Source organism: Neoarius graeffei, chromosome 2, assembly GCF_027579695.1.
Source record: "Neoarius graeffei isolate fNeoGra1 chromosome 2, fNeoGra1.pri, whole genome shotgun sequence".
NCBI lineage: Eukaryota > Metazoa > Chordata > Actinopteri > Siluriformes > Ariidae > Neoarius > Neoarius graeffei.
The window spans coordinates 49,296,431-49,323,316 of record NC_083570.1 but is presented as its reverse complement, the minus strand read 5'-3'; the positions used below and the strand labels follow the sequence as shown (position 1 = coordinate 49,323,316).

At 39.8% G+C, this 26,886-nt stretch overlaps 1 protein-coding gene across 1 annotated transcript in view; it reads left to right on the top strand.

Annotated features, from left to right (window-relative positions):
• LOC132881654 (uncharacterized oxidoreductase YjmC-like) overlaps nucleotides 1-15,079 on the top strand; it is a 34,996-nt gene extending 19,917 nt beyond the window's left edge. Inside the window, exons 3-11 of the mRNA XM_060914368.1 lie at nucleotides 429-617; nucleotides 780-841; nucleotides 2,201-2,254; nucleotides 3,886-3,984; nucleotides 7,157-7,292; nucleotides 11,134-11,252; nucleotides 11,453-11,548; nucleotides 11,656-11,766; nucleotides 14,886-15,079. Coding sequence (XP_060770351.1) covers nucleotides 429-617; nucleotides 780-841; nucleotides 2,201-2,254; nucleotides 3,886-3,984; nucleotides 7,157-7,292; nucleotides 11,134-11,252; nucleotides 11,453-11,548; nucleotides 11,656-11,766; nucleotides 14,886-14,945 — 926 coding nt within the window. The 3' untranslated portion in view covers nucleotides 14,946-15,079. The remainder of the gene's footprint in view (nucleotides 1-428; nucleotides 618-779; nucleotides 842-2,200; nucleotides 2,255-3,885; nucleotides 3,985-7,156; nucleotides 7,293-11,133; nucleotides 11,253-11,452; nucleotides 11,549-11,655; nucleotides 11,767-14,885) is intronic.
• Nucleotides 15,080-26,886: the final 11,807 nt, after the last annotated feature.

The window sequence follows — 26,886 nt, the reverse complement described above, 5'->3', positions numbered from 1 at the left end:
TAATAGGAAATACTAGATAAATGTAACTATATTCAAGGTATTTCCACTTACTAAGATGTTATTTAAGGAATGTATCATGTGGATTAATCAACACCATGAGACAAATCAGATTTAAAAATTTGAAAGCAGTGTTGTGATAAGCTACAATTTACAATGACTAACACTATAATGTGGCTGAACTAGAAAATCTAGTCTTGTGGAGTCTGTCACTGGTTCAGAACATTTTGTATTTCAAGGTTTTCAGTAATGGTTATTTTGAATGTACGGTATTTTGTAGTAAAACAGCTGGGCTTAGCAAAACTGATAAACCGTGAAACCTCTTCAAGATTATATCCATTTTGACTCACTACTACTATGTTTTAACAGAAACTTTATTTTTACTTAAAATGTTCCACAAAAATGAGCTAATACTAATGGTTGTGTTCCAGATTTATATGTAAAGGAGATCCAGACAGGAATCTGTGCAAAGGAGGGTGAGCCGGTGGTGGAAAAAGAGTCAGTGGCTACAGCACTTGTAAATGGGAATAACCTCCTGGGTCCAGTTGTAGGCAACTACTGCATGAGTTTAGCTCTGAAGAAAGCGCAAGATGTGGGCATAGGCTGGGTGGTGGCTTATGGCAAGTCCAAACACAGCACATATTCTGAATTTAATTCTTTACTGTGAAATCTCTCAGGATACACATTATAGGTGCTGGTTATAAATGAGAACTCAAAAGAGAAAATGTGTAAACAGAGGTCACCACATGTCTCCATGTTTTGTTTTGTCTTTTTCTTTTCAGGCTCCAACCATTATGGCATTGCTGGCTATTATTCCATGCAAGCACTGAATAAGAATATGATTGTGAGTTGCATGCAATGTGTTTTGGTGTGTGTGTGTGTGTGTGTGTGTGTGTGTGTGTGTGTGTGTGTGTGTGTGTGAGAGAGAGAGAGAGAGAGAGAGAGAGAGAGAGAGAGAGAGAGAGAGAAATTGATGTGCCTGTCTAAACTTGCATGTGAATGTTGATGTTTGTGTGTGCATTAATTAAATCCAAAGAGTATTTTTGGTGGACAACATGGTTTCCATAATCTGAATATTTTTTTTAACGCCATTTGGTTTTGTAGTAGATGAAAAGTTCATGATTTGCGTATTTCCATGAATGTGCTAAATTGCCGAGTTTGTCTCAAACTTTCATCTGTTAGACATGTGTATGAAAACGTGTTTGTGTGTGTGTATTGCAAATGAGTTTTCATCAAATGTGATTACGAAACTCTGTTAGTAGTAGGTAAATACAACTCCAATTCCAAAAAAGTCGGGACGCTGTGTAAACTGTAAAAAACAGAATGTGATAATTTGCAAATCATGGAAACCCTATATTTCATTGAAAATAGTACAAAGACAACATATCAAATGATGAAACTGAGAAATTTTATTACTTTTTGAAAAATTTATGCTCATTTTGAATTTGATGTCAGCAACATGTTTTCAAAATAGTTGGGATATGGGTATGTTTGCCACTGTGTTGCATCACCTCTACTTTTAACAACACTTTGTAAACATTTGGGAAATGAGGAGACCAAGTGCTGTAGTTTTACAGTGAAATGTCCCATTCTTTCCTGATACACAATTTCAGTTGTTCAACAGTTCAGGGTCCCCTTTGTTGTATTCTAGGTTTCATAATGCACCAAATATTTTCAGTAGGAGACAGGTCTGGACTGCAGCAGGCCAGTTTAGCACCCAGACTCTTATTATGGAGCCATGCAGTTGTAAATTCTCACCCAAACTGGACATTTAAAGACTGGAAAATGGCCAGGTGATTTATTTTTCTAATCTTCAACTGTCCACTTTTGGTGAGTCTATGTCCATGATGGCCTCAGATTCCTGTTCTTGGCTAACAGGAGTGAAACCCACTGTGGTCTTCTGCCAACAAACATGCCATGAGTAAAGTTTGTGAAATCACATTTTTTTACCCATTCTGATATTTGATGTGAACATTAGCTGAAGCTAATGACCTGTATCTACATGATTTTATGCATTATGCTGCTGCTACGTGATTGAATGATTGGATATATGCATAAATGAGCAGGTGTACAGGTGTTCCTATTAAAGTCGATGGTGAGTGTACAGTGTATTATGGTTAAACCTACAGAAAGAGGCCTACTGAAAGAGTACATTATTACAAAATAATATTATTGACTCCCATTTCTCCCTTGTTGTGTGCAGGGGATGTGCTATACTAATACGTCTCCCCTAGTGGTTCCAACACGAGGTAAAGAGGTTGGTATCCATCACCTTACAGCATTTAAACGTCATTATATTTTCGATATCTCACTTTTATTACAACACAGTCTTGACATGACATTTAAATGACACACTAACATGACACATGGGGCTTTGTTTTGGCAATGCACCAGTTCCATTTCCCCATACAATACATTTTCAACCAAAAAAAGATAATATTTTTAAAAAAATATTATTTAGATAATTTTTTAATTAATAGATAATTTTTTAAAGATAACTTTGTAACAGCAGGTAGAAAATATTATGTGAAATGTCACAGATTTGATGGCAATATTTTGGCAGCAAGTTTTAAAAACAGTGGTTGAAATCACAACCCTCCATTATTAGGGCCCGAGCACCATAGGTGCAAGGACACTATTGGATCTGGAAGGATTTTTTTCCCTTCAAGACTTGACCTTTTTTGGAGTGGCTCCCATGGATGAAGACACATGGAATTTGGCACACACATCAGTGCTTGTGATAATTACACAGAGAGAAAGCTTTGGCCCCTGGTGTGGCCAAGTGACTCTATAATGCCACAATTTGTAATTTAGTCTTGTGCCCGGCGTATAGTTTCACATACCGTACATGTGCCAAGTTTGATACACATGTGGGTCTCCCTATTATGAACAATTTCATAATACATTATTTTAACCATGCCCAACAGGAAGTGAGTTATTTTGGATTTTGTGCATTTTGATGTGTTGTATTTTGAAATACTTCTCCTAGTATTGATATTGAGAATGATATATTACATGCATTTTACCATTATACATGGAAGTAATGAAACAAAAGAAAATTTGTCAGATGCATATTTACACAGCACATAAAACAGGTTATGGTACTATTGTAGGTTACAAAACAGGTGAAGTGTAAAGACTGGTGTCAGCATATGCAATCATTGAGCATAATGAGATTTATATGTTAAAAAGTTCTCCTTTTTCTTGTAGTTTTACTTAGAATCATGACACTGATGCTTATATTGTCTAAAGATGCACATGAACATGAATTTAACAGTAATATTTCTGTTTGTTTGCTAATACATCAGCAAGTGATTTGGGAATGTTGTGTGGTGTAGCTGGGAAATGTTAAGAAACTATACATAATAATTTAGCCACATTTATTAGCAAAGGTACAGCAGGGAGTTAAACCCCATTCCAGACAAGGCTTGCTATGTTGATTTATGTGTTTAGAACATGTTAGCAGTCCGTAGTGAAGGGGTACATGGAACTTATTTTACAGTTCAATGGGTCCTTGGATGAAAAAAATAAAACAATGTCCCATACAAGAACTTTGATTTCAGACATCATTTATGTTCATGAGATGACCTACATAAGTAGATCCTAAATAAATACATTAAATTCAATCCATGTTGACCCAGCAATTTAGGCCATTTTAGGAAATATTTAGACGACACAAACTGCAAATAATACAAGACTATAAGACAAGACAATGTGCAAATTACCTCCCTTTCCAAGTGGAGCACAATAGGAAAATACAAAGGATAACATAAATATACAATACACAGGAATTAAATATAGCAAAACAGGATAGTACAAAAATGAGCAAACATTGTACTAATACATTTTTCTTTGTTTTTACTTTGTGCTTGTGTGTCATCTGCAAAGTGTACATTAGGGACAAACCCTATTAGTGTAGCAGCTCCTGCTAAGGATGGAGACACCTTTGTGCTGGACATGGCAACCTCAGCTGTTGCGCTCGGAAAGGTAGGCACAAACATATCCACACAAGTTTAAACATCGAGTACTGTAATGTCATCTGGTCAAACACCCCTCAAACCAGTCTGGAGTGAGTTATTAGGCTCCAAAAGAGGGGCGCTTGTTTTATCTTACACAAGAAGTTGGTCCTTCCACAAATGTATTGCTGCATATAAATGCCTAAATGGTCTTTTTCCATCATATCTATCAAGTAAAGAGAAATTCATCAGTACATAACTATAACACCAGAGGAAGAGACAATATTCATATTGGTAAAATTACATCTACAGTAAATCTGGTCAAAGGTTGTTTGCCAATTCTGCGACTATGCTGTTTAACAGTCTTCACCCTGAGGTTAAATCTGCTCATAGTGTTAGGGAGTTTAAGCCAACAGACTGGAGATACTCCTGAATGTACCATTGAGACATTTACCCATGAAGATTAATATCATTAGTATATAGATTTATATTATTAACATGTATTATATAGAGAGGATATTACATGGTCGTGTGACAATATAAAGTTTATCTTTGAGTGGTAAATGTATATTTCACAAGTGAGTGAAGCAAACGAGTGAAATATTTTTCAACACAAGAAAAATTTCATATCTTCATGTGATCGTGTAATGTTCTTTATATTATATGGACACAAAAAATATGCAAGTTAATCAAAAGAATTTTAATTTTGAACTGGTTCGCTGTTTTGATAACACACATCAAGTCAGTGGGAAAACACTGGGAGTGACATCATCAGAGTGAAATATTGAGAATTCTTATACATACGAGCCACTTTTTCAATGGAATAAAAACATGTACTGTATTCTGTTCCTTTCTAGTGGGTTTATTGATAGCATGCAATATTGTTATCATATCCGACATGTATTACGCCACTCTCCCCAATGGAGAATGAGTGTGCAATATTGTTACAATATTGCACATTGTCAAGACAACACAATGTCACAAGTCTGAGCTCAGTTGAAGATCCAGTGACAAAACTTTTCTGCTGCGCATGCACAGAATCATTTCTTTGTCAGCCAGGAAAGAGAGAAGACGAGGCTAATCCAGTGCTAGGTTTAAGCACTGAATAAATAAACTGAAACTAAAGATGTGCTGAACACTCAAAAGGCTACCAAAACTTCATTATATATTCTTCACGCATATTTACAAGAGAAAAACATACCAACGGACATTGAGAAACTGGAAAAGAGACACATCGGAGATGTAAAACCTCCGCACTAGCGAGTGACTGTGACAGTTTGTAAACAAACATGGCTACGAGGATTGCTTCATTCAAAGCAGAAGATTTTGAGAGAATTTTGGCTGCCAGCTCGCTCTATTGTGTGTAGCTGTGGATGTTGATTTTAAAAGTAACTAAGTAAATTACACAGGGAAAATAATAATAATATTCAGCTTGACTGAACTAGCATTGGCCTGCGCTAACACTACACCAGCTAGAAGGAAACTGGACTGCCGCGCTAACAGCACCGAGTCATGGGTAAGCTAGTGTCGGCCTTCACTAATGCCATTGCTACGCCGGCTGGAAGCTAACTGGACTGCTACACTAACAGCACCAAGTCGCAGGCAAGCTAGTGTTGGCCTTCACTAATGCCATTGCTACGCCGGCTGGAAGCTAACTGGACTGCTACACTAACAGCACCGAGTTGTGGGTAAACTAGCATTGGCCTTCGAGAATGCTGATATGAAGAGTGCATGTATATATAATAATTAAATAATATTGGCTGGCTTTGAGTGGTCTATCAGATATATTCCATTCAGCTAGCATGATACTGAACTCGTCTTCGACTCGTTCAATATCATGCTAGCTGAATGGAATATACAGTATCTGGTAGACCACTCAAAGCCAGCCAATATTATTTAAATATGTCACACAGATCTGCAATGTATTTTGGATGAAAAATATGAGTTTTTCAACACGAGAAGATAAACTTCATATATTTAAGCCAACATGGAATATTCTTTCTATTATAGAGACGCATTCACAAACAAAAAGTACCCAAATTTATCAAAACAATTCAGCAATTTCTTCACGAGTGAGGCTATTGAAAAAATATGTCACAGTTGTAGTTCTCAATGTCCAGGATGTAGTTCGTATGAAAAATATGAGTGGCCTATGTAATATAATGATATATTGTACTTAGTATTTGCATAATTGTCTTTTTTATTGCCATATGTTATTATTGCACAGCATCTTTGGAAATTAGTGTAAACTGAAAGATTTCTGTGGATAATAAAGTTGTTTATTATTATTATCTCATCTCATCTCATTATCTCTAGCCGCTTTATCCTGTTCTACAGGGTCGCAGGCAAGCTGGAGCCTAACCCAGCTGACTATGGGCGAAAGGCGGGGTACACCCTGGACAAGTCACCAGGTCATCACAGGGCTGACACATAGATACAGACAACCATTCACACTCACATTCACACCTACGGTCAATTTAGAGTCACCAGTTAACCTAACCTGCATGTCTTTGGACTGTGGGGGAAACCGGAGCACCCGGAGGAAACCCACGCGGACATGGGGAGAACATGCGAACTCCGCACAGAAAGGCCCTCACCGGCCACGGGGCTCGAACCCAGACATTCTTGCTGTGAGGCGACAGCGCTAACCACTACACCACCGTGCCGCCCATTATTATTATTATCTCATCTCATCTCATTATCTCTAGCTGCTTTATCCTTCTACAGGGTCGCAGGAAAGCTGGAGCCTATCCCAGCTGACTATGGGCGAAAGGCGGGGTACACCCTGGACAAGTCGCCAGGTCATCACAGGGCTGACACATAGACACAGACAACCATTCACACTCACATTCACACCTACAGTCAATTTAGAGTCACCAGTTAACCTAACCTGCATGTCTTTGGACTGTGGGGGAAACCGGAGCACCCGGAGGAAACCCACGCGGACATGGGGAGAACATGCAAACTCCGCACAGAAAGGCCCTCACCGGCCACGGGGCTCGAACCCAGACATTCTTGCTGTGAGGCGACAGCGCTAACCACTACACCACCGTGCCGCCCATTATTATTATTATTATTATTATTATTATTATTATTGTTGTTGTAACAACAAGTAGAAAAGTAGTAAATTTTCTGGGGGGGGGGTTAAAACTAATTCTGACTGTCTCTCTCTCTCTCTCTCTCTCTCTCACTCACTCACTCAGGTGGAGCTTCATGCACGTAATGGCCACTCTATCCCAGAGGGTTGGGGTTGCGATGCCAATGGCCTTCCCACTTCTGACCCTAATGCTGTGCTGTCTGGAGGAGGCCTGGTGCCTGTGGGTGGCAGTGAGATGACAGGTCTCTGTTTTTGTCTTGTCCCCATCACTTTCTGCTCAATGAGCCTCTATAATTTCCAATCAGACATCACAAGCCTACAGCAGGCTATAATTATTCCTGTCACTATAGCCACTAATAATATAAACCAGGTTCATTGATATGGTGAAACTTTCTGTGACATGTTTATTTAACACTTATGAAAGGAGTCTCAGTACTGAGCACTATGTTTTGTACAATGAGGGGAGTTTTCTGGATTGAGGTTGATTTTGTGATTTTTCTGCTTTGTCTGTAACAAGACAAGCTGCATGTTGTAGTATTTTAACTTCGAGAGAGAGAAAGAAACATTGGTGAAGCAACAACTTTTTTAACGTAAGTGATAACAACTAGAGTGGTGTTTGAAAGTTTGTGAACCCTTTAGAATTTTCTATATTTCTGCATAAATATGACCTAAAACATCATCAGATTTTCACACAAGTCCTAAAAGTAGATAAAGAGAACCCAGTTAAACAAATGAAACAAAAATATTATACTTGGTCATTTATTTATTGAGGAAAATGATCCAATATTACATATCCATGAGTGGCAAAAGTAAGTGAACTTTTGCTTTCAGTATCTGGTGTGACCCCCTTGTGCAGCAATAACTGCAACTAAACATTTCTGGTAACTGTTGATCAGTCCTGCACACCGGCTTGGAGGAATTTTAGCCCATTCCTCCGTACAGAACAGCTTCAACTCTGGGATGTTGGTGGGTTTCCTCACATGAACTGCTCACTTCAGGTCCTTCCAAAACATTTTGATTGGATTAAGGTCAGGACTTTGATTTGGCCATTCCAAAACATTAACTTTATTCTTCTTTAACCATTCTTTGGTAGAACAACTTGTGTGCTTAGGGTTGTTCTCTTGCTGCATGACCCACCTTCTCTTGAGATTCAGTTCATAGACAGATGTCCTGACATTTTCCTTTAGAATTTGCTGGTATAATTCAGAATTCATTGTTCTATCAATGATGGCAAGCCGTCCTGGCCCAGATGCAGCAAAACAGGCTCAAACCATGATACTACCACCACCATGTTTCATAGATGAGATAAGGTTCTTATGCTGGAATGCAGTGTTTTCCTTTCTCCAAATATAACGCTTCTCATTTAAACCAAAAAGTTCTATTTTGATCTCATCCATCTACAAAACATTTTTCCAATAGCCTTCTGGCTTGTCCACGTGATCTTTAGCAAACTGCAGATGAGCAGCAATGGTCTTTTTGGAGAGCAGTGGCTTTCTCCTTGCAACCCTGCCATGCACACCATTGTTGTTCAGTGTTCTCCTGATGGTGGACTCATGAACATTAACATTAGCCAATGTGAGAGAGGCCTTCAGTTGCTTAGAAGTTACCCTGGGGTCCTTTGTGACCTCGCTGACAATTACACGCCTTGTTCTTGGAGTGATCTTTGTTGGTTGACCACTCCTGGGGAGGGTAACAATGGTCTTGAATTTCCTCCATTTGTACACAGTCTGTCTGACTGTGGATTGGTGGAATCCAAACTCTTTAGAGATGGTTTTGTAACCTTTTCCAGCCTGATGAGCATCAACAATGCTTTTTCTGAGGTGCTCAGAAATCTCCTTTGTTCCTGCCATGATACACTTCCACAAACATGTGTTGTGAAGATCAGACTTTGATAGATCCCTGTTCTTTAAATAAAACAAGGTGCCCACTCACACCTGATTGTCATCCCATTGATTGAAAACACCTGACTCTAATTTCACCTTCAAATTAACTGCAAATCCTAAAGGTTCACATACTTTTGCCACTCTCAGATATGTAATATTGGATCATTTTCCTCAATAAATAAATGACCAAGTATAATATTTTGTCTCATTTGTTTAACTGGGTTCTCTTTATCTACTTTTAGGACTTGTGAAAATCTGACGATGTTTTAGGTCATATTTATGCAGAAATATAGAAAATTCTAAAGGGTTTACAAACTTTCAAGCACCACTGTACAATGTGTTGTTTATTAATAAATTTTCTTGTATTTGTATTTCTTGAATTTGCCAATGGTTTCTTGTAACCATTGGCAAATTCACGATATATAATCAGAAGATAAGATGAATAACACATAATAATAAGATGAATAACACATTTTGGGATGTGCTTTTATTGGACGGAATCAGCTTTACATGGGTTGTATCACACCACCCTGCTGTTGATTTTCCTAATTTTCCTAAACCAGCACATTCCCTGGTGTTTTAGCTCATCCAGTTGCAGGCCAGTACAAATGGTACAAAGACAACATAGCAAATGTTGAAACTGAGAAATTTTATTGTTTTTTGATGTCAGCAACATGTTTCAAAAAAGTTGGGACAGGGGCATGTTTACCACTGTGTTGTATCACCTCTACTTTTAACAACACTCTGTAAACGTTTGGGAACTAAGGAGACCAATTGCTGCAGTTTTGAAAGAAAAATGTTGTCCTATTCTTGCCTGATGTACAATTTCAGTTGCTCAACAGTTTGGGGCTTCCTTTGTCATATTTTGCTCTTCATAATGCATCAAATGTTTTAAATGGAAGACAGGTCTGGACTGCAGGCAGGCCAGTTTAGTGCCTGGACTCTTTTACTATGGAGCCATGCAGTTTTAATATGTGAAATTAGTTGGCATTGTCTTGCTGAAAGAAGGAAGGCCTTCCCTGAAAAAGATTATGTCTGGATAGCAGTATGTTGCTCCGAAACGTGTATGTATCAATCAGCATTAATGATGTCTTCCCAGATGTACAAGCTACTCATGTCATGTGCACTAACGCACCTTCATACTATCACAGATGCTGGCTTTTGGACTGTACACTTATAACAAGCCGGATGTTCCCTCTCCTCTTTAGCCTGGAGGACGTGGTGTCCATGATTTCTTAAAAGAATTTCTACTTTTGATTCGTCAGACCTCAGGACAGTTTTCCACTTCACCTCAGTCCATCGTAAAAGAGCTCAGGCCCAGAGAAGGTGGCGGTGTTTCTGGATATTGTTTATATCTGGTTTTAACTTGCATTTGTGCAGTGATTGCATACAGTGATTTCCACTACAGACATGTGTCTGCTTTTAATGCAGTGTCACCTGAGGGCCTGAAGATCGCAGGCATCCAGTGTCAGTTTCCAGCCTTGTCTCTTGCATACAGAGATTTCTGCAGATTCTCTGAATCTTTTAATGATATTATGTACCATAAATGATGTGATCCCCAAATTCTTTGCAATTTTACATCAAGGAATGTTATTCTCAAACTGTTGCACTGTTTGCCTATGCAGTCTTTCACAGAACGATGAACCCTTCCCCATCTTTACTTCTGAGAGACTCAACCTCTCTGGGATGCTCTTTTTATACCCAATCATGTTACTGACCTGTTGCCAATTAACCAAATTAGGTTTGTTTGTTTTTTTTTCCTGCATTACACAACTTTTTCAGTCTTTTGTTGCCCGTCCCAACTTTTCTGAAACATGTTGCTGACATCAAATTCAAAATGAGCATATATTTTTCAAAAAATAATCAAATTTCTCAGTTTAAACATCTGATATGTTGTCTTTGTACTATTTTCAATGAAATATAGGCTTTCCATGATTTGCAAATCTTCACATTCTGTTTTTATTTATGTTTTACACAGTGTCCCAACATTTTTGGAATTGGGGTTGTATTAATCCCTTACATCTGTACTTCTTCAGTGCTCACCTCTTCTGGTTTCACTCTCCGTTCACAAATCAGTGCTCAGCCACACCCCCACTTCTTTGCTGTTAAACTGTTTTAGCTGGGTTACATGAATTGACAAAAGTGTTTTGCTGAATGCTCAATATACAGTATATTGCTACATGTGATCATTGTATTTTAGGAGGTTATAAGGGTTATGGACTGGCACTAATGGTGGAGATGTTCTGTGGGATTCTCGCTGGCTCGGACTACAGCAAATATATACGCTCATGGAGAATGACTGACCGCCAGGCAAACCTGGTATTTGCATGCACATCTTTCACTATGGACAGACAGACAGACAGACACCCTTGTTTAGTGAATGTGAAAGCTAGAAGTAGGTCATGTTAGCATTTTGGGTTTTTCAGTATGTGTGGGATTGTAAACTAGTCTAACACTGCTCTCTCGTCCTCAGTATGTACCATAAACCTACCTATTAAAATGTTCTCACTGTGCTCCAGGGTCAGTGCTTTGTGGCATTAAACCCTGCATTCTTTGCTGATGGATTCAATGACAGAATGTCTGATCTGCTGTCCCTACACAGGAACCTTGAGCCAGTGAGTATTTGTAACTCCTGTAACCAGAGGGAGGCAGAAGCAATGGCAACCAAACATAATGCCAGAATAATTGTTCTGTATGAAGAGTTCTTTCATCTTGTTTCCAGACGGTGCCAGACAAGCCTGTAATGGTCCCAGGAGACCCAGAGAGGAGACATAACCAGACCTGCCGTGAGCTGGATGGCATCCCGTACTCCTTGAGTGTGGTCAAGCATATGGTGCATACACACACACACACACACACACACACACACACACACACAAATGCTCTCACTCATTATATAAAATTCTCTAGGATTATGAACAATAAATGATGCAAAGTACAAACTGTTGTTCAGAGCTAGACATGGCATTTGTATCAGGCCGATAACAGCAAAAAACAGTGGATCGGATATCAGAAAAACATATCGGATATTGGATCCTGTGACAAAAATTGGAATTGGGTTCAGAAGAGATTTTTATTTAACTGGAAATGTTTACATATAAAGAGACTTTTTTTTGTTAGGATTAATTTTTATTCTAGTTATACTTTATTATATTTTTTTACCATGTTTTGTATGAAAGAATTTAACTGTTTGAGCAGAAAGTTAGTTGTTTGTAAAGAAAACAATATCAGATGGGTATCAGTATCAGCTGATACTCAAATTTCCAGTCTTCATATTTTTAAGCATAAGACAACAGAAAAAAAAATGTAAGGTTGCTGTAGAGTTTGGAAGACCTCAGATGGCTATAGTATTGACACTGCATCTTAAAATGAACAGTATTACCTGCCACTTTAATAGGAACTTGTTCTTGATTCTAAGATTCCTGTTCTTGGCTGGCAGGAGTGGAACCCAATGTGGTCTTCTGCTGTTACATGCTGAAATGATTTTCTGAGCTGCTTTTTTGGCAGCTCAAACCAATCTGGCCATTTTCCTCTAACCTCTCTTATCAAGAAGGCATTTCCACCCTCAGAACCGTCACTCACTCAGTGTTTTTTGTTTCTCGCACCATTCTGTGTAAACTCTAGAGACTGTTGTGTGTAAAAACCCCAGGAGATCAGCAGTTTCTGAAATACTCAGACCAGTCCATCTGGCTGAAACCAACACCCATACCACAGTGAAAGTCACAGAGATCACAATTTTTCCCATTCTGATGTTTGAAGTGAACATGAACTGAAGCTCTTGATTTGTATCTACATGATTGTATGCATTGTGCTGCTGTCAAGGGATTGGCCGAGTAAATAACTGCATAAAACAGCAGGTGTATGGGTGTTCCTAATAAAGTGGCTGGTGAGTGTATATCTCATCTTTATACACTGACAGTCTGAGATGGTATAGGAAGGTAGCACCCCCTAGTGGACCATGGTGCAAGACATGTTGATTACTGTCATCTTAATTCAGATTATTTAAAAAAAAAGTTAAATTTTTTGTGACAATTGAGTGCAATTAAAGAATGTTTTACATGGTTTAAGTTTCAAATATAAAATATGCCCATTGATCATTTATGGTTTGAAAATGTGAAGGTATACATAAATTACTGTAAAATAAAACCAATACATGAATAACTATTTCCAATAATCAATATACAGTAGTTGATTAGGCTAAAACTATTGCTCAGAATAATATAAATGTTTGATGTAATGTAATGTTCAGAGTTTCTAATGTTGTGTGGGGTATATCTTCCATTTTATACAGTGGTGCTTGAAAGTTTGTGAACCCTATAGAATTTTCTATATTTCTGCATAAATATGACCTAAAACATCATCAGATTTTCACACAAATCCTAAAAGTAGATAAAGAGAACCCAGTTAAACAAATGAGACAAAAATATTACACTTGGTCATTTATTGAGGAAAATGATCCAGTATTACATATCTGTGAGTGGCAAAAGTATGTGAACCTCTAGGATTAGCAGTTAATTTGAAGGTGAAATTAGAGTCAGGTATTTTCAATCAATGGGATGACAATCAGGTGTGAGTGGGCACCCTGTTTTATTTAAAGAACAGGGATCTATCAAAGTCTGATCTTCACAACACATGTTTGTGGAAGTGTATCATGGCACGAACAAAGGAGATTTCTGAGCACCTCAGAAAAAGCGTTGTTGATGCTCATCAGGCTGGAAAAGGTTACAAAACCATCTCTAAAGAGTTTGGACTCCACCAATCCACAGTCAGACAGATTGTGTACAAATGGAGGAAATTCAAGACCATTGTTACCCTCCCCAGGAGTGGTCAACCAACAAAGATCACTCCAAGAGCAAGGCATGTAATAGCCGGCGAGATCACAAAGGACCCCAGGGTAACTTCTAAGCAACTGAAGGCCTCTCTCACATTGGCTAATGTTAATGTTCATGAGTCCACCATCAGGAGAACACTGAACAACAATGGTGTGCATGGCAGGGTTGCAAGGAGAAAGCCACTGCTCTCCAAAAAGACCATTGCTGCTCATCTGCAGTTTGCTAAAGATCACGTGGACAAGCCAGAAGGCTATTGGAAAAATGTTTTGTGGACAGATAAGACAAAAATAGAACTTTTTGGTTTAAATGAGAAGCATTATGTTTGGAGAAAGGAAAACACTGCATTCCAGCACCTTATCCCATCTGTGAAACATGGTGGTGGTAGTATCATGGTTTGGGCCTGTTTTGCTGCATCTGAGCCAGGACAGCTTGCCATCATTGATGGAACAATGAATTCTGAATTATCCCAGCGAATTCTAAAGGAAAATGTCAGGACATCTGTCCATGAACTGAATCTCAAGAGAAGGTGGGTCATGCAGCAAGACAACGACCCTAAGCACACAAGTCGTTCTACCAAAGAATGGTTAAAGAAGAATAAAGTTAATGTTTTGGAATGGCCAAGTCAAAGTCCTGACCTTAATCCAATCGAAATGTTATGGAAGGACCTGAAGCGAGCAGTTCATGTGAGTAAACCCACCAACATCCCAGAGTTGAAGCTGTTCTGTACAGAGGAATGGGCTAAAATTCCTCCAAGCCAGTGTGCAGGACTGATCTTCAGTTACCGGAAACGTTTAGTTGCAGTTATTGCTGCACAAGGGGGTCACACCAGATACTGAAAGCAAAGGTTCACATACTTTTGCCACTCACAGATATATAATATTAGATCATTTTCCTCAATAAATAAATGACCAAGTATAATATTTTTGCCTCATTTGTTTAACTGGGTTCTCTTTATCTACTTTTAGGACTTGTGTGAAAATCTGATGATGTTTTAGGTCATATTTATTCAGAAATATAGAAAATTCTAAAGGGTTCAGAAACTTTCAAGCACCACTGTAGCTAATCGTAATTCTATGTGTTATAGATGTGTGTAATTTCTTTCCCTCTTTTCATTTGTCAGAATGAGGTTGCCAGCACTTTGGGAGTCACTCCTCTGCCAACCCACAGACTCACCCAGTAAAATGGCAGCTGACAGCTCGGGCAGCACTAGTGTGCACTTGTTGTATGAAACCACTTTAAATGACTCAGTACTAAGTCAAGATATCTGCTGTGAAGAAAAGCAGGATTTCCAATAATAAATATGACTGAAATACATTGAAATGTTTCTGATACTTATATTTTTGGCAAAATTACAGGCTCTATTCATGGCTGTCTGTGCTATGAGATACAAACAAAGCAAAGAGATAAAATTTGAGTCAGAGTGCAATTACAGTTACAATATCCTTAAAAGCCTTCAGGAGTCAGACAAAATTTACATGTGAATAATCACATGATTTCCATGCAAACTGTACCCATAGGTTGTTGGGGTTTTTTTTATTTAAATACATTTGACGTGTTAAATTTCACACATTTTCAGCTATGATCATCTCACATGAATAATTCTTCTCATATGATCACATATTATTCCTATTATTTTATTTGGGTTTACTTGAGTTCACATGCATTTTTAAGGCATACAATGTTCAGATGTACACTTGCATGTTTTCCACATGTGATCACATATTACTCACATAATTATTTGTGGAAAAAAATAACTTATTACCACCTGTGAATTGTATTTGACTTTTCTATAAGGAGAACAAAAAGACAAAGATCAGAAATCAAAAGCTTGTTAAGTGTCCAAATTTATACTAAAAAGACACCACCTCCATAAAAACAAGTTGTTTAAAAGTATTACAAATGAGAAGCCTTTTAAAAGAAAAGGCTTGAGCAAGGCACCTAACCTCCCCAGCCGCTGTAGCATCGCTGCCCACTGCTCTGGATATACGGTATGTGTGTGCTCATTGCTCACTTGTGTGTGCATGTGTGTTCACTGCTTCAGATGGGTTAAATGCAGAGGTTAAATTTCACTGTGTTTAAGTCTGTGCTTGTGTGTACATGTGACAAATAAAGACTTCTTGGTTTCTTCTTCTAAAGAAAACAAAACAGAACTCTACAATGCAGTAAGTGAATTGCCAGTTTCATCTCATCTCATTATCTCTAGCAGCTTTATCCTGTTCTACAGGGTCGCAGGCAAGCTGGAGCCTATCCCAGCTGACTACGGGCGAAAGGCAGGGTACACCCTGGACAAGTCGCCAGGTCATCACAGGGCTGACACATAGACACAGACAACCATTCACACTCACATTCACACCTACGGTCAATTTAGAGTCACCAGTTAACCTAACCTGCATGTCTTTGGACTGTGGGGGAAACCGGAGCACCCAGAGGAAACCCACGCGGACAGTGGGAGAACATGCAAACTCCGCACAGAAAGGCCCTCGCCGGCCACAGGGCTCGAACCCGGACCTTCTTGCTGTGAGGTGACAGCACTAACCACTACACCACAGTGCCGCCTGAATTGCCAGTTTCTTCTCTGAATGTCCTGATTGTGGATGCATCTAAGTAGCTTCATTTGGCTGGACCCAATGGCCAGCTTCTCTCATGGTCATGCCATGAACCAGTACATGGTCAGTAATTGCTGCTTTGATGTCATCTGTAATTTGGCGTCTTCTTCTTCTCCCTTGACCCACTCCTCTTCCTCCATTTCTTGGCTGGTTGTTGAGCGCCATTTTACCAAACAAAGTGCTTGCCTGAGGCCCCTTTTATGCATGTATTCGCTTTGGATAATAGTTACTTCATTGGCTGATTCGACAGTTAGAACAATGTGTTGAGACTTAAGTATTACAAATGAGTATATATACTTCATTTGTGTTTAGACAATGACAGCTGTGTGCTTTTTGTGTTGCACTGAAGGTACAGGGGTTCATTGTTTTGACTGGCAGGGCTTTCTGTAAGACAGCATGAGGTTAAGTGTGCTTTTCAGTTACACTTGGGTTTAAAGAAATGAGAGTTTTTAACAAATCTGGAAATGTGTGTGTTTCAGGACTTTGTGTCAACAGTTTGGAAAACAGAGTTAGCTGTATGGCAACAGAAGTAATGTTCTGAAGAATTGTGTTTGGAGTATCAATTTTAGTATGTCAGCAACTGGGGGGGGGGGGGGGGAAACTGTAATAAATGACTCCTCATACTTTTTATCCAGTTGCAGTTACATGCAGTTTTGTGCTATGTCTGTGAAACAAAGTCATTTCTGTTATAGCACCGATTGGGACTATAGAAATGATAATATACATGAAAAAGGACATTTGTATAAAATAAACTTATGATTTGCACTAGAAAATCAATGAACACCTTCTGACCATGTTACCAGAGTAGCCTATCGCACGGAGACTCGTGCAAACTCAGGGATAACGGAATTAAACTATACGAAGTAAACATGCATAACTCGCTGCTGTGGGAGTCCAGGCAAAGATAATTTATTGCTGCGCACACACAGTTTATACCTTCATATCACGTGACCTTAACAATGCACATTATTGGCTCCCCTCATAATACAAAATAAAAGTATCCTGTGCAATTTAAACAATTGAGGGCATATAATATTCACACATGTCAACACCCCCACTTGCACTCACATTGTTACTGTAATAAATCAAAACAATTTACCACTGTGTGGCACATTACTCATGCAGTTACTCTCCAAACATAAACTTTCCAAATTTCAACAACTTAAATTTGGTTGCAGGCTTTGTCTGCTTACAGGATTTCTCGCTAAAGCAATTGCGCCTTGATTATCCTCATACACCTTTGGTGGCGCGCATTGATATCCATCAATCCCTTCCAACAATTGTACCAGATACATACATTCTTGTACAGTTGCGGCCAATGCCATATACTCTGCTTCGCAAGTCGACAGTGCAACAGTGGGCTGCTTTTTGGTTCTCCATGAAATTAGAGGTCCACTCTCACTAAGACTTACACAATAACCTGTAGTGCTCCGTCTGTCTGTCTGATCAGCTGCCCAGTCTGCATCACTGTACGCTTGTATCCGCAGTTCCATGTCATCAGATTTTCTGTAACACAACTCTTTGTCACTCGAACCCTTGAGGTACCTCAGCACGTGTTTCACCGTTGCCCATTGCTCTTCAGTAGGCTCACTAAAGTACTGTGACAGTTTACTGACTGTGTAACTAAGATCTGGTCTGGTGCATGTAGTCAGATAAAGTAAACTACCCACCACTTCTCTGTATTTTCTTGCATCTGTCATTTTCTCAGCATCATGACTGTAATTGAGCTTCTGCTCGCAAGGTGTGGCTCTAGGTTTACAATCCTGCATATTGAATCTTTCCAACAGTTTGCCAACATACCCTTTCTGTGTCATTGTTACGCATCCATCACACTGGTTAAAATCAATGCCTAGGAAGTGTTTCAATTGGCCTAAGTCTTTCATCTTGAACTTTTCCATGAGCATTTCTTTTACCACCTTCAGTGCATTTTCATCATTGGCAGCAATGATGACATCATCCACCCATATAATTATGATCACCTTCTCGTTTGTGCCCTCTCTTACATAAACACAGTGATCAGCTGCATTCTGCTTGAACCCATTCTCACACATATGCTCATCAAACATCCTATTCCAATTTCTGCCTGACTGTTTTAATCCATATAGGGACTTGTTCAACTTGTACACTAGGTTCTTTCTGGTTTCGACCTCGAACCCTTCAGGCTGTTCCATGTATATCTCGCAGTCTATAGGTGCATGCAGATATGCTGTTTTGACATCCATCTGATGCAAAATCAAGTTTTCTTGGGCCGCCTTCTGCATTAACACCCGGATGCTAGTCAGGTTTGCAGTAGGAGAAAATGTCTCCTCATAATCCACCCCATCTTCTGACTGTATCCTTTGGCTATATAACGTGCCTTGTATTTATTTGACCCATCAACATCATTCTTAATGGCGTAGACCCATCTACCCCCCACTGCCTCCTTTCCCTCAGGTAAGCTGGTTAGGGTAAACGTGTCATTTTCTCTTAATGACTGCATCTCATCCTGCATCGCGTCAATCCACTCTTTAGATTCATTGGAGGCTACTGCTTCCCTGAATGTCAGGGGCACATTACACACCAATCTGTAACAGTAGTCTATGTTCATCAGTAGCTTGTCATCAGTAACATAATCACTTAGATAACCTGGCTTCTTCCTCTCTCTGGGAGGGTTACGCCTCTCCTCAGTCTGAACTGGCTGCGCTTGGCTACTGGCCTCAGGTTCTGTTACTGGATTTTGGGTCTCAGTCTGTCCGACTCTCTCATCGGCATTCTGTCTGGTTCTGTTAAGTCTAATCGACACCTCCAAGTCATCGTCATCTGGTGTCATGTCAGTCTGTGTCTGCTGCTCTACTCTCGTCTTGGGAACAAACTTCACCAACCTATGCTTCTGCACTTTCCTACTTTCTGGGTAATAAACCATGTAGGCTGGACTATTTTTGTCGTATCCAACAAAAACTCCCTTCTCAGACCTGGCATCAAGCTTTTTCTTGTCTTGTTTGTAAACATAACACTCAGCCCCAAATTTCTGCATTCTTGAGATATTAGGCCGTTTCCCTGTGAGCATGAAGTACGGTGTCTGCTTTGTGCGGTTGCTGAAGTACCTGTTCCTCACTACAGCTGCAGTCTGTACTGCATAGGTCCACAAGTTCTTAGGTAACTCGCTCTCGATAAGCATACACCTGGCCATATCAAACAATGTCCTCCAGGTTCGCTCTGCTGTTCCATTCTGGTGGGGCGAATAGGGTGCTGACATCTCATGCCTAATTCCATTCTTGCTAAGCAATGCCTGATAATCCTTCCCCATGAACTCTGTACCATTGTCAGATCTGATACATTTAACTTTCCCATATGGGGACATGTCAGCTAGGAATTTCTCAGTTGCTTGTACAGTGTCACTTATTTCGCAGAAAATACACAAACACAGCACTGGAATAATCATCAGTGAATGAAACTGCCCACCTATATCCATCACGGGACTCCGGGTCAATTGGACCGGCTAAATCTGTGTGCACTAATTGCAGAACTGCTGTAGCCCTAGCATCAGGCTTTCTGCTCCTACTTTGGGTAAATTTCCCCTGGGTACACACATCACATCGTAATGTAGACTTGTCTACTTTCCCCCTGATTGTCATACCATCAACTACATTCTGCAATTTCTGTACATCATTGTAGTTACAATGGCCTAGAATTTCGTGCCACATTTGCATGTCATAACACCCGTTACACTGATCATCATCACACTCACCATTCACAGTCTGTAAGTAGTAGAGTTTGTTCAGTTCGTGAATGTGGAATTTGGTACCGTCTCTGTCCTGTAACAGGCTGTTCTTCTCTTTGAAGATGACTGTTGCTCCACTCGCTGTAGCTGCCTTAACGGAAAAAATGTCCTGCGGATATGAAGGGATGAAGAGTGCCTGTCTCAGCATCGCGTTGTGGCAGCGGCCTCCGCTGTCGATCAAGCACACCTCCGCATCTCCTCTACTCTTCGCGATTCCGTTGCTCCGAGTGCCATCAGCCAACTCCACACAATGCGTTGTAGGCTGGAAACTCGGGTCGAACTTCTTGAATTTGGCTATATCCGTAATGATATGTGAGGTCGCCCCCGTGTCCACCATCAGGCCTTTCTCTTTCACACCACAACCGGACTGGTAGGCTGTCGCTGGTTCAACTTCTCTGTCGCTCATCAGGAACGCATACGCCTTGTTCTCTGGTCCATCTGAAGCTTGTCGCGTTACATCTCCGAGCTGTTTCTTTCTGCAGTTGCCATCTCGGTGTGTGTTGCTTCTACAGTGATTGCACCACTGTTTGCGTGAACAGCCCTTTGCCCTATGTCCTTTCTGTCCACACTTGAAGCACACTATATCCGCATTCACTTCAGCTCCCCGATTACTTGCATATGCTCTGGATCTCCCGCCTGGCTGTACTCGCGCCTTCATCACGTTGTCCTCGGTGGCTGTAGTGCGCATTTTCTCAGTATCCTCGTAGCTTCTCAACTTTGTTTTAAACTCGGCAAAAGGCATGGTGTCATCTTGCTGGGTTACGTGAATGGTAAATGGTTTGAACGATTCAGGCAATCCTTTCAAGACCATCGCCACAAGTAGCCCATCACTCAACTCTTCACCAGCATTCCTCAAAGCAGTCATCACAGTCTCTGCGCGAATAATGTATTCGGTGACGCTTTCGCTGCTCAACTTCTGTAATGAAGTCAGCTCTGTGTAAAGGCTAACTATTCGCGGCTGTGCTGTGCCAGCATAATAGTCCCTTAAAATCCGTAATGCTGCCCGACCATCGTCAGCTGCATCTCGCATAACCAGCGATAGGCTCTTGTCGTCCAGAAACTGTATTAACTCAGCATATGCATCTGCGTTTTTCGCCTCTTCTTCTGCCTCATCCGCTTCTTCATCAGGTTCCTCGAGAATCGTATCTCTTAGCCCTTGAAGTCTGAGATGCCCTAAGAATTTCGTTTCCCACAACTCGTAATTCTTTTCATCTCCATCGAAAACTAGTCGAGACCAGCGGCTGCTGCTCGATCTGTCCATGATCCTCCTCTCATTTCTGTTCGCCATCTTGGCTCGCTTAGGTGGCTAATAGCTGGCAACTTGCATGCAAAACTTTCCGACAAAGTTCTTCATTACCTCACTGAGCACTTCTGGGCCCATAACCTGTTACCAGAGTAGCCTATCGCACGGAGACTCGTGCAAACTCAGGGATAACGGAATTAAACTATACGAAGTAAACATGCATAACTCGCTGCTGTGGGAGTCCAGGCAAAGATAATTTATTGCTGCACACACACAGTTTATACCTTCATATCATGTGACCTTAACAATGCACATTATTGGCTCCCCTCATAATACAAAATAAAAGTATCCTGTGCAATTTAAACAATTGAGGGCATATAATATTCACACATGTCAACAGACCAATCAGATTTGAAAATTAAATCAGATATATATGGTATAAAAACAAATAATTAAAGGAATAGAAAATGCAAAGTAAATACATGCATGGGTTGGTAGTTTGTAATATTGAGAGCCCGTAAGAAAAAAAAAAGTTTCAGGCATGTTTGACCATTTATAAGAAATTTGTGAGCATTTTTATATTGCTGCTCTAATGCCACCAGGAGGCTGCCATGTTGCCTGTTGGAAGGGCGATGCATGACGTCATCTGGGCGCAAGGCTGAATGTATGCTTCAGTACTAAAGGGGCAAAGCGAAAGGCCTACGAAGGTGACAATGCTGATTTTTTTCACTATACATCTGAAATAGTGCATACAGAGCTGCAACCCTGACTTATGGACACACCAGAACTCTTTACCTGTAAAACGAGGCTGAAACTGTGTTATACTACTCGTTAGCACACTTGGCATGCTCTCGACTCATTCATGAAACACCCAACTGCTGGTATGGTGTGGATTTATTTGGTAAAATTCATACATGTAAAAAGATACAGTATAAATAGCACCGAGGATAACACAAAGTATAAAATACACTTATTTCCAATATGGTCCTCATGACAGCAGGAAACAAAATAAGACAATAATAAATTGATAAAATTGTATAAACAATGATGAAAGTCAAAAACACATGATCACAGAGTACAACTAGATTACAGAAATGGCACCAAAATGATGAAAAATTAGGTTATACACACACACACACACACACACACACACACACACACACACACACACATCATAAAACTGGGTTTGGAATTTACTCTATGAAACTGTTTCACCTGTTTCTTAAAATTATCACGTTTGACTAGATTGCACTGATCGAGGTAGGATATTCCACAAACAAATTCCTGTATACCAAAAAGAACTCCGAATGGTTTCCGTAAAGTGTGAGATTATCATGAAAAACAAGCTTTACCATATCAATTAGTTACACACAAGTGAACAATAAAGTTGTTTTAGTTAGTCGTTACCTAGGCTTTTCTGACAACACTAAATCAAACCAAGACACCCAACAAACATCAAGCTGCTTAGCTGCATCAGCAATAGGGTGCATCAGTTGCCCCCTAAAAATGAAAAGTTCCTCCGATCATGATGCATTTTTGTTTTTATGTTCCTTTTGGTAAGAAAACACACTAGGTGAAATATTTTGACAAAATTCAAAAGTTTAATGGTGGCACCAGGAGCTCAAAGTTATGGAAAAAGCTGCTATTTTATGACTTTTATGACAAAATTTCGATCACTTCATGAAACATTATGGCACCTTATAGAGTATACCAAATATCTTAGATACACATTTTTAGTACATATTCTAAATACGTATATTATCAAGCACAGTTTGAGTTTTAGCTGTTCATTGAATCATTGTTCAACTACTTTTAAACAATACAAATGTATTATGAATCACATTAATGCTTCTCAATCCCTTGCAAAGGTTCTTAACATGATCTCTGGCTCACAAGAAATCAATAAATGGAGTCCAACATTGTGATTCAAACCTTACGCGAAAACATAAAATAAGCGTTTTTTGGCAAAAAATGAACCTCATGGTGCCACTATTAGACTTTTGAATATGGTCAAAAAATTTTACAGGATGTCTTTATTGGTGAAAAGGAACACCCAAACAAAAATGCATCAGATTTTATGAAAGTGAGGGCAACTGATGCACCCTAAATCAGCAATTATTCCATTTATGCCCAAAGAAACTCAAAATATCATGCTTAATTAAAAAAAGAGTTAGGAAAACCATAAAAAAGTGTTTTCTTACCCTGTGAACTTCTCTTTTGCAGACTACTGACCGTGTTGTCTCGTTTGTCTTGTCCGCTTTTGGGCCGAAGATTGTGGGAACCGCGTCTGGATTCAGCACTGGCTTGTACAATATTCCTAATGCCGATGCATACGAGTTGTTTGAGTAAAAATTTTCTTCAAAATGTTCCGAGCACACGAGCTGCGTAAAGCAGTATTCATTTACCCTCTTTCTGCATTGCCGCAGGGTTGGACACTCTACTACGGTAATTACGGTAGGCTAGCCTGGTGATGTCTTCATGAAGATTTTCATGAATGAGTCGGGAGCGTGCTAACGAGTGCTTATGCTGCCAGAAACATGCAAAAACTCAAGCACTTGCCTCTTCAACAGATTTAGATTATATGCAGATCTGTTTGTAGGTAGTCTAGCAAAGTTACAGTCCGCAGAATGAGGCTGTCACAGCAGCACTACTTGTACTGGGGATATAAATATGAAAAGTTACTTCCCGCCATTCAGTCACATATGAGTAGATTAGCTGTTCACTATTCCCTCGCTGTTTATCAGTGACATCAGTATTATCTTTCCCCCTCCACTTTTTTGTTAGAGAAATGGAATCAATTTTTTGTCATATAAACTTTTAATGAAATAATCTCCAGCCAGGGGCTGCTTAGAGTCTTACTCGCTAAGTGGAGCTTCCGTGTCTTGAGCCCAAATGACGTCAGAGCATTGCCAGAAACGACCGGGGGGGATTTTCTGATTGGTTAAAATATTTTCAATGGTGGCCTCCATGAAATCATCCATTCTGCATAGAAACTGACTTTTGGAGATGGATATCTTAGTTGTGTGAGCTCCTTATTTTCAATTATTCACATGAATCGTTAGTTTATATCATAATCTATCTTCATAACTATTTTTAAAAATGGGTTCTCTTTTCTTTTAAAATGTCTTCTTGTGTACACCAAAACAGCAAACCTTTATAATTTCTACATTGAAAATTGGTAAATGCAGACATCAAAAGTTGTACAGTGGTGCTTGAAAGTTTGTGAACCCTTTAGAATTTTCTAATTTCTGCACAAATATGACCTAAAACTTCATCAGATTTTCACACAAGTCCTAAAAGTAGATAAAGAGAACCCAGTTAAACAAATGAGACAAAAATATTATACTTGGTCATTTATTTATTGAGGGCGGCACGGTGGTGTAGTGGTTAGCACTGTCGCCTTACAGTGAGAAGGTCCGGGTTCGAGCCCCGTGGCTGGCGAGGGCCTTTCTGTGAGGAGTTTGCATGTTCTCCCTGTGTCCGCGTGGGTTTCCTCCGGGTGCTCCGGTTTCCCCCACAGTCCAAAGACATGCAGGTTAGGTTAACTGGTGACTCTAATTTGACCGTAGGTGTGAGTGTGAATGGTTGTCTGTGTCTATGTGTCAGCCCTGTGATGACCTGGCGACTTGTCCAGGGTGTACCCTGCCTTTCGCCCGTAGTCAGCTGGGATAGGCTCCAGCTTGCCTGCGACCCTGTAGAACAGGATAAAGCGGCTAGAGATAATATGAGATTTATTTATTGAGGAACGTGATCAAATATTACATATCTGTGAGTGGCAAAAGTATGTGAACCTTTGTTTTCACTATCTGGTGTGACCCCCTTGTGAAGCAATAACTGCAACTAAACGTTTCCGGTAACTGTTGATCAGTCCTGCACACCGGCTTGGAGGAAATTTTAGCCCATTCCTCCGTACAGAACAGCTTCAACTCTGGGATGTTGGTGGGTTTCCTCACATGAACTGCTTGCTTCAGGTCCTTCTACAAATTTGATTGGATTAAGGTCAGGACTTTGACTTGGCCATTCCAAAACATTAACTTTATTCTTCTTTAACTATTCTTTGGTAGAACGACTTGTGTGCTTAGGGTCATTGTCTTGCTGCATGACCCACCTTCTCTTGAGACTCAGTTCATGGACAGATGTCCTGACATTTTCCTTTAGAATTCGCTGGGATAATTCAGAATTCATTGTTCCATCAATGATGGCAAGCCGTCCTGGTCCAGATGCAGCAAAACGGGCCCGAACCATGATACTACCACCACCATGTTTCACAGATGGGATAAGGTTCTTATGCTGGAATGCAGTGTTTTCCTTTCTAAAAACATAACGCTTCTCATTTAAACCAAAAAGTTCTATTTTGGTCTCATCTGTCCACAAAACATTTTTCCAATAGCCTTCTGGCTTGTCCACGTGATCTTTAGCAAACTGCAGACGAGCAGCAATGTTCTTTTTGGAGAGCAGTGGCTTTCTCCTTGCAACCCTGCCATGCACATCATTGTTGTTCAGTGTTGTCCTGATGGTGAACTCATGAACATTAACATTAGCCAATGTGAGAGAGGCCTTCAGTTGCTTAGAAGTTACCCTGGGGTCCTCTGTGACCTCGCCGACTATTACATGCCTTGCTCTTGGAGTGATCTTTGTTGGTCAACCACTCCTGGGGAGGGTAACAATGGTCTTGAATTTCCTCCATTTGTACACAATCTGTCTGACTGTGAATTGGTGGAGTCCAAACTCTTTAGAGATGGTTTTGTAACCTTTTCCAGCCTGATGAGCATCAACAATGCTTTTTCTGAGGTCCTCAGAAATCTCCTTTGTTCGTGCCATGATACACTTGCACAAACTTGTGTTGTGAAGCTCAGACTTTGATAGATCCCTGTTCTTTAAATAAAACAGGGTGCCCACTCACACCTGATTGTCATCCCATTGATTGAAAACACCTGACTCTAATTTCACTTTCAAATTAACTGATAATCCTAGAGGTTCACATACTTTTGCCACTCATAGGTATGTAATATTGGATCATTTTCCTCAATAAATAAATGACCAAGTATAATATTTTTGTCTCATTTGTTTAACTGGGTTCTCTTTATCTACTTTTAGGACTTGTGTGAAAATCTGATGATGTTATAGGTCATATTTATGCAGACATATAGAAAATTCTAAAGGGTTCACAAACTTTCAAGCATCACTGTACTTGAAAGCTTTGGCACTAGTATGAAAGCTATAAAAGATCAGACTTCTCTATTTTGTTTTAATTTTTAATAACAATGGTTATCAAATACAGGTTCAATCAGGCTCAAGAACGTCCAACAAAAGTTGATTTACATTAGTTTCCTTTTAAGTTATTCTTCACATAAACAGGTTCAAGAATGTTCATCAATGCTTCCTTTCCTTTCTGCCATTGTGCAACTGACTTACTGGCAGAATCGGTTTCTCTGTGTGCCTTACTACTGCCCTTCTATAAGCTATATGGAGCGAAGCAAGAAGGTAGAAGGAAAAGTTAGTTCCTATCCTA